Source organism: Arachis ipaensis, chromosome B05 (assembly GCF_000816755.2).
Source record: "Arachis ipaensis cultivar K30076 chromosome B05, Araip1.1, whole genome shotgun sequence".
Lineage (NCBI taxonomy): Eukaryota > Viridiplantae > Streptophyta > Magnoliopsida > Fabales > Fabaceae > Arachis > Arachis ipaensis.
The window spans coordinates 104,007,919-104,016,910 of NC_029789.2; the positions used below are offsets into that span (position 1 = coordinate 104,007,919).

At 39.5% G+C, this 8,992-nt stretch overlaps 1 protein-coding gene across 3 annotated transcripts in view; it reads right to left on the reverse strand.

Moving 5' to 3' along the window:
• LOC107643763 overlaps positions 1-715 on the reverse strand; it is a 5,624-nt gene extending 4,909 nt beyond the window's left edge. For 2 of the 3 annotated variants that reach the window (XM_021124193.1, XM_021124192.1), the window contains exons 1-2: positions 284-703; positions 37-110 (exon numbers count right to left, since the gene is read on the reverse strand). In XM_021124193.1, coding sequence (XP_020979852.1) covers positions 37-110; positions 284-301 — 92 coding nt within the window. In that variant the 5' untranslated portion in view covers positions 302-703. Of the gene's footprint in view, positions 1-36; positions 111-283 lie in introns of all 3 variants that reach the window. The other variant, XM_021124194.1, reaches the window with a different exon arrangement.

Sequence of the window (8,992 nt, forward strand, 5' to 3'; positions counted from 1 at the left end):
GGAAACTAGAAATGGAAAAGAAGCCAAATAACATACACATATAGAAGACTATTGTCAATGAGGAGCTTCTTCAGTTCAAGAGCAATTTTAATAGCTACATGATTCGGAATCTGCAACCAACAAGCAAATCACAAATGATACTAACCAAATCGAATCCACATTGCAGCATTAAATCCAATCTATAAGGGCAAGCACAACACTTTTCAACACAATCCAATCTCAGTCCTATCCATCTAAAGTAACTCATAAGCAAAATGAACAATTGAAGAGTGGATTTTCATACCTTGGTTACAGTTAGCATCCTACTGAGCAAAAATCTGGACAGAATGAAATTGAGGTTTCGAAACAGACCTTAACGAAATCGTCTTGGAAGAAGCATTTCGGGAAGAGAATTTGTTTTTGGAGGAGAAGCTTTGCTGTTCGTTGCTTTCTTCACCGTTGCGAGGCTCGAAGGCATGGGTTCTTTCTCAAAAGTGACCGTATCGCGACCTGAGGAGACGCATCGACGGAAGAGACAACGGGAAAAGAGATCGTCGAAGCACGTGGTGGCATTGGCGCTAGCATCAAGGAGATGAATGGTTGTAACGGTGGCGGTGGCAATGGCGGTAGCGACGGCACGGCGATGGTGACGGTTATAATTTAGGGTTTCAGTTAGATTTTGCTCTCTCCCCATCTCCCTCGAAGGTAGTGTAACACCCTAATATTCAAATTCTTATGCTCGAGTCATAAGTCAATGATATTACGGTGGTACGACTCTCAGGTGGATTTTTAATATATAAATATAGGTAATTTCGAAAAGAGTATTAATCGAGAAGCCTGAAAAGAGTAGAAATAAAATCGCGAAGACGTATCACTCACGTTTCGACAACAAAAGATAAACCGTGAAGCCGAAAACGATATACGGACAAGGCGTAGAGGAGATTAAGAGATAGATAACAGATAGATATATATAACATAAGTGAATAGCCACTAGTCGCGACCCGCGAAGTTTAGGCCGGCTAGGGTACAGTATGAAAGTAGATGACAATAGTATATCCTAATCTCTCCCAAAGGAAACATAAGAGCCTCTATAGGCAAGTTCTAAAAGAGTTCAATACATAATATAATCTTTTCAAAACATAGGTGGAGAGATTCTAATCAAACACAAAGTAGAGGAAATAAAGATCTTCGTCGTCTCTCAGACGACCCACAACTCACTTCTGAGCACCTGGACCTGTATCTGAAAAACAAGAGATATATACGGAATGAGAACCCCGGGCCCATGAGTTCCCAGTACGGTAAAAGTGCCAAATAAATACAATGCACTGCAATAAAAACTCACCAAGCATCCTAAACTCCTTTTCACCAAGTATCCAGCCTAGATTCTCACTAATCTATAAATAGGCATCTGTCGTAAGGGAATACTAAATCTAGATCACATCTCATATGACTCCAAACTCGCTGACTCTCCCACGAATCAGATTTCAGAATCATAAACAAACCCATCATCAGTCGTGCTGTCTCAGCAATTCTATATCAATATATCATGCCCTCCCTGGAACTAGTGAAACCACATCACTGCGTCTACCCAGGGAGCTCAAATCATCTCAACTAATGATCACCATCATCATGCAATCGCATCATCAATTCATCTCATCAAGAACAGCCCTCAACCTCCACCGACACCAACATGAGGGGCCTCTCAGTTGTACAAACACAAGCAATACAGGCAAGTAATACACAATTAGGGTACAAGTAGAACAAGTAGCACATAATCAGGTAACTTAGCATATATAATGTAGAAATCCAAAACAAATAGGCAAACCCAAACAATTTAAACATATGCAAATGATGAATGCCTGCCCTATGGCTGATGATATCATCTGTCGGTTATCAAGCCAACCCGACATGTCCGGTAGCTAACCTGGGCACAGTCTCTCTGTTGCGTATTAATATCATTAGAGGGAATATGGGCCCTGTCACCATTAGAGGGTATCTGCGCCCTGTCGCCATTAGAGGGTATCTGCGCCCTGTCGCCATTAGAGGGTATTTGCGCCCTGTCGCCATTAGAGGGTATCGGTGCCCTGTCACCCTTACAACCAGAGAATCATCATTATACATAATCAATATCGTACTCACTATCACGTGGCTTCACCCACAAATCAACCTTAATCATTCCTCAAGCATATCGCCATCCTCCATCTCTCATATAATCATATCTGATCATCATTGATCATATCCTTTTCCCTTGCTTCACTCACAAGTTACCACATCCCCTAGCTCCTTCCTCATTGCTAGGCATACCATAATGATTTGATACATAAGGGGCGAGATCGGAGGCTTAAAAGTATGAGGTTTGGCTTTAAAAACTCAAAAATCAACTTTGGCATGAAAACAGGGCCACGCGTACGCGCACGCGTGGATGGCCAAAAACTCATCGACGCGCAAGCGTCATACGCGCGAACGCGCGGGTTGAAAAATATCCAAACGGCGCACAAGCGTCAGCCACGCGTACGCGTGGGTGCTCTTGCGCCCAGGCACAAAACTGGCACGACCCTGGCACAACTCTCTGGAAAATAGCTGGGCATTTGGTACAGCGCATCGACGCGCCCGCGCATACTACGCGCACATGCGCCAAAAACGGCGCTTTCTGGAAGAACGGCGCGCATGCGCCAGGTGCGCCTACGCGCGTAGGGTCGTTCTGCTAAAAATTTTCTAAGTTAAAAGCTGCAGAATTTACAGATTCAACCCCCAATCTTCCGACGGACATAACTCTCTCATTTTAAATCGTTTTTCACTCGTCCTTCGAACGGCATATCTTATTTACTCATAATCAATTTCCTCAGCTGTAGTACTAGACAGATCTCAGCCAGTACTGCCGGTCAAAATTCCACTGCGCGCTTTTACGCAGAAAACTATGTTTTCCGACTCGGAAAAATTCACTGAATCCAACCGCTTAACCCTTCTAGTATTCAAACATAAGATACTATAGTAAACTTTTACAGCTCTTATTCGTAGCTATCCTGTGTTACTGCTTCCACAAGTTTCCGTTGCTTTATTCTGATCTCTCGTCTAGTATGAGTTCTATCACTTACTTCCTCACAACAACAACTTAGCATGACTGGCATTCACTAGATTTCTATCTATGATAGCCAAAACCACATACCAACTTAATCGTACTTTTAACACGTTGTTACCGATCTTTCGCTTACCAATTCCCAAACCGTCAGATCTAACGGTATCACCCGTTGTTGTAGTGAACACACGACCTTGTTGTTGGCCCTTGGTAGTATTTCGGTTGACCTTCTTAGGACATTTCCAGGACACGTGTCCAACTCCTCTACAACCATAGCAAAGTCCCAATCCACCTCGACACGGAGTTCCCGGATGATGGCTTTGACATCGCCCACCAGTCATTCCACTCTGAGGTTGCTTTCCGTTAAAGGCCTACCTAATCATAGCCTTCCTCACACATTCTTCCGCAATATGGCTCTTGTTCACAAGTTCGGAGAAGACCCTAATCTCCATCGGTCCAACGGAGCTCAGGATTTCACTTCGAAGTCCTCCCTCATACTTAATACACTTCCATTCGTCGAAGTCTCCTGGAGTTCCTTGACACATACGAGAAAACCTGAATAACTCCTCAAATTTATCCGTATACTCAGATACAGACATTGTACCCTGCTTCAGCTGCAGTAATTCAAGTTCCTTGACCGTTCTAGCAGAATTCGGGAAGTACTTCTTATAAAATTCCACTTGGAAGGTACCCCAGGTGATAGGATCATTCCCCTGCTGCAGGAGACGTCGGGCCCCTTGCCACCAATGCGATGCTTCCCCCGTGAGCAGATAGGTAGCAAATTCAACACACTGTTCTTCAGGCGCCAACTGCGCTTGCAGTGCTCGCTCCATGGCTTGAAACCAGGTGTCAGCTTCAGTCGGATTAGTGGTTCCCTTGAACTTAGGTAGATTAACCTTTAAGAAAGTTGCCAGTGTCATCGGGCCCTGAGCTCCACTTCCGCCATTGCCATTATTGTTTATCTGTTGCCCAAGAGCCTCCGCAGTGGCCTGCATAGCCGCATGAGAAGAGCAACGCGTGGCCGCAAACGGCTCGTCAATCGGAGCTCCGTAGCTCAAGTTATGGTGGTTTGAATATCAAAGAGAGTTAGGTTTTCTCTCTTCTCTTCTCTCTTTCCAATTTCAGCGCCCAACACCCCTTCTTTAGGGCAAAATGAGCTGAAATGCTCATAACTAATGTTTATATATGTTGGGTCTTGGGCCCACTTAGGCCCGGTTCACTTATCTTTGCCCATTGGCCCAATTTTGGGCCAAAACCTTTAAGATTAGCGCTCTAAATTGCACTTTAAATATTTCTACCTTCCCTAATTATAGTTCCTCATTTATTAATATTATTTACCCATAATCAATTTCCTCAGCTGTAGTACCAGACAGATCTCAGCCGGTACTGCCGGTCAAAATTCCACTGCGCGCTTTTACGCAGAAAACTATGTCTTCCAACTCGAAAAAATTCACTGAATCCAAATATCATATTTGAATTATCAAATTCCAATTGCCAAATCTTCCAACCATATTCGCTCTTATTTAACTTATTATTTAATTAATTTCGGTTAGACCGGGTATTACAGGTAGCCCTTGTTTGTGGGCTTTGAGTGGTTGTTTGGGCCTTTAAAATATTGAGATTTTTATTTCTGGGAGTTTTGTAAATTGTCACAAATAAATAATATAGGAGAGATTTTTAAAACCTCCACTATAAAACCTCCATCAATTAGTAAGAATTTTGTAGTGATGCATTAGTAGAAAATTTAAACATAAAACAAAGTTAACATTAAACACTTTTAAATCATAGATAGATGATTAGATCAATGTTACAAACTCCATCCGCAAATAGATTTTTCTTGTTTTTATTTCTGAAAAGTGCTTGGAATTCTTGTTGAAATTAAAACTTATGATTAAAAATACCGTAATCTTAATATCCAAGTATTAAATTAGGCATATACAAAAAACTAATAGAATAACAAAATCCAATAGATCACAGTCCAAAAACCAATAAATTCCTTAGAAAATACGATGATGATTCATAATCTCCATATACTAATAAATTATAGTTAAAAAAATAGTTAATTCATAATTATTTGAAATAAAATCTTTGAGATCTAATATGTGTTCAGGTGAGCAAATATTTATTCCAGAGCTTGACGCAACTGAACCATTCTTTAGATAGAGCATGATAGGAAGTAGGCCAGAGAGAAAAAACACACTAGCGAGAAGTCACTCTCGCCGCCTCAGTCACTCTCCGGCAAAGTTGAGGGAGAAGTCACTTTCCATCAAACCCTTTGATGGAGGGTTAACACTACAAAAAAGTGGATTAAAATGGCAATAGTTTTATGGCAGTTGCACAAAATTGCCATTTTTTTGCCATTTTCGGCGTTTTTGGTCTCTGCTAGAATTTTTATATTTTTGTGGCGGTTTTAGTTGATTTTGGCGGTTTAAAACCACCCCTATCATTTTCCGATTCTCTTTTAATTCGGATAATGTGTTGCTGCATATATGAGAAGTTTGTGGGTAATGTAAATGACGAACCCTAATTTTTTTTCCGCTGTTCATCTCACGCCATTGTCCTTCACCTCACGTTGCTGCCAATTATTTCCCCGCTAGCATTCATCCCCTCATCGCTTTTCATCTCCTCGCTGTTGCAAGAAACACTATTGTTGCTGCCTTCATCGAGCTTCTATCTGGTTATCGATCTGTCTTCGATCTGAATATTTGTTGCTGCCGCTTAATTCTCCGCCATCGTTCATCTCCTTGTCGCTGCTCATCCCCTCGTGACACCTATCAACATCATGCCGCTGCCTTCAATGAGCTTCTACGATCTTGTTCTGGCTTCGATCTGAAGGTTAGCCATCGCCTATCATCTCCTTGCTACTTTGTTTATCACCTCGCCGCCGCAGGCAACATTGTTACTGCCATTAGCGAGCTTTTGCGATTTGGTGCCGCCTTCTCTGTCACTTTCGCGATTACGTCCTCGCTCTCACCATCGAGAACTTCCTTGAGCGCCACATTAGGTCTTTCTTTCTTCTTTTCACTTTTTTTCTGAAATTTAGGGTTTTTGAATTCCTAATTTTCTATCAATGGTTGTTTGTTTTTGCTCACTATCGAATTAAGAATTTAATTTCCTTGGTTTCTAGGCTTTTGATAAAGTATTATTAAGTTTTGTGATAATAGAAGATTTGTTAATTTCAGTCAAGATTTGCCAATAATAACAATAATAATGATGCACTTGTTCCAGCAACTAAGAATATCAATAGGCCTAGCATGGTGGTGAATGTGAAGGTCTTGAAGAAGCTCTTCTCTGTTAACAACTATCAAAAGAAACCAAGAAGGAGAGTAAGATAATTATCCTTTTTCTGTGGTAATTTATGTCAATCAGGTATAAAATTGATCTTTTATTCAGGTATAAAATTAGAAAGGCTTTTATTAGTCTTTGGTGAAGGGATTAATCCTTATCACTAAAAAACTATGCCTCTTCAAATGCAATGTAAATATAAATTATAAGGAGAATTTTTCTTTGATTCATTGTTGCATATCACATATGTTCCTATTGGTTCTGTTCTAATCTCTTTTAGCCAAGCCAATTAGATGAAGTTTGAGACTTTTAAAGTGGCACTATAATCTTCTTGTTTTGGTAAGGGAAGGATAATAAGCACAATAATGTAATTTTTATTATTCATTTTTTGTTCACTTGTAAGCATTGATTTCTCTATAAGTTATTTATGGATAGTTTCTCAGTAGCTTGCGCTTTTCATTTATTCTCTCTTCATTTTGCACTCAGTTATATCTTGATTTTCATCTTGAACCATAGCAACTGAGAAACAAAGAAGAGAGCAACTGAATGGCAAATACAAAATCCTAAGGAGTGTTATCCCAAGCCCCACAAAGGTATAAAATACTTATAAACTTGTTTACCAATTTTTACAAATCAAACTAATAGGTTGAGTCTGCTATTAACAGATGGATAGAGCCTGTGTGGTGGGTGATGCCATTGAATATAATAAGGGAGCTGCTCAGAACGGTCAATAAGCTCAAATTACTGGTGGAGAAGAAAAGATATTGAAGGGAGAGATGCAAAAGGCAGAAAGTGAAAGATGATGCTGCAGAGAGCTGCAACATAAAGCCTTTCAGCAATCTAGCTAGATGCATAAGGACCTCATGGCTTCAAAGGAAATCAAAAGATATATAACCTGAAATTTGGCTTTTTCTTTTTGCAGGTCTTAACCAGAATTTGACACTGCAGCTATCATGTGGCTTTCCTGTGGGGAAATCTCCCGGTTCTCCTGGTGTTGCTGTGGTTGTCGAAAGAGTTAGGATACGCGGACTGTCAAGGTTTAGAAACCTGAGTAAATTCGCACACTCCATAAAAGTGAAGGTGTTGCCTGCAGATCCAAATATTCGCATTCCAAACATAGAGATCTGTTTCCATAGGTGTGTATTTGTGTAGCCTATCTGCTTTTGAAGAATCTCTTTGTGCACGGTACGAATATGTATTTGATCAATGAGGTTGGTTCTAGTGATGTGTTGTCTTGTTGAGTGAACATGGTGAACACCATTTTTCCTAGGACTGGGCTTATACCTCAAGTCTCAATTTGACTATGCAATATTATTCCCTTTATAACTCACAGTTTTAGTGTATTAAATTGAACTAGGATTTGTAAAATGGTATATCTAATTTATTAGGGCAATTTTGTGCGTCTTGTTCAGGAATGCATCTCTTGCTATAGGAATGTGCTCACAAGGCCAATGGGAAAAAGTTACCAAGGGTTCTTGGATTCGATCAATGTCTCTTTTTGACCACAAGCTCTTAGATATAAGGACTGCTAGCTCAACACTGGCATCCTCCTTAAGCAAATCGTTAGCATTTTATTATAGCAGTGCAATGACAATTGGGATCATTCTTGTGATACTTATGATTCTTTATCAGGTACCTTATTATTGTTCCTCGATGTTTAGAACTTTAGATAGTTTGAATGCACTCTCATATGATGTTTAGGATGAGTCTTCTTGTTGAGAAATTGACCAAGACTTCATCAATTCTTCCTCTCAAGAAAATGTCAGCTCTTGTTCATGGCTTATCTTGACTGATCCAAAGTTTTCACTAAAATACTTCCAAGATATAGTCATACACTAATCTCTTCCTTGAGTCTGCAATGATCTGAATTATAAACTAAATAGAATCTCAATCAAGTCATTAAATATTTACCCAATGCTCCCTTTGTGCCACTTGTGAATTCCTGAAGAAAGTTATTTTGAATTTTAAACTTGGGTTATCCTTGGTTGTTACATGTCTTCGTACTATTAGAATGCTTGAAACCATGAAAGAAATGATTTTGGAAGCATTCTAAGGATCTGGTGGAGATATTTATATTTCATTTTGAGTTTCAGTTTTTGAGTTTAACCAAGATGTGAATCTTTTGAATTGGCAGATGAAGAAGCATTATTTTCAAGGAATTTCATGTTTACCCCTTTGAAGCATGAGAGCCAAAGTGCAAAGGCACATCAGTGATAAAGTGATTTCTAAAGTCGTGATAAATAATGGCAAGTAAATTATATTATTTTATTCTTTGATCTATAATTTATGAATTATTAGGTTGAAAGCTTGTAGCTTATCTATATGGCTTTTAGATTTTATTAATTTTGTGTCCTGAAATGAGATTTGAGAAACATCCGTTTCTCCTTTAATCTCAATGTGTATATTCGGGATTGAATTTTGTTTGGGGTGAAAAATTCTAAATTTTTGCAACCATGTGCTTTTGATTCAGACTGAACATTGTGGATGGGGTGTAGAGGTAGCGAAACCATCAACAAAGGCGAATTCATAATTGAGTATATTAGAGAAGGTAGCTCTCGTTTCTTTTGGCTTATATTGTTAAAAACCTTTTTTATCTTTCAAGTGTGCCTTTCCACCATTAACCGAAATGTTTTCTATTGTAGTCATTGATGA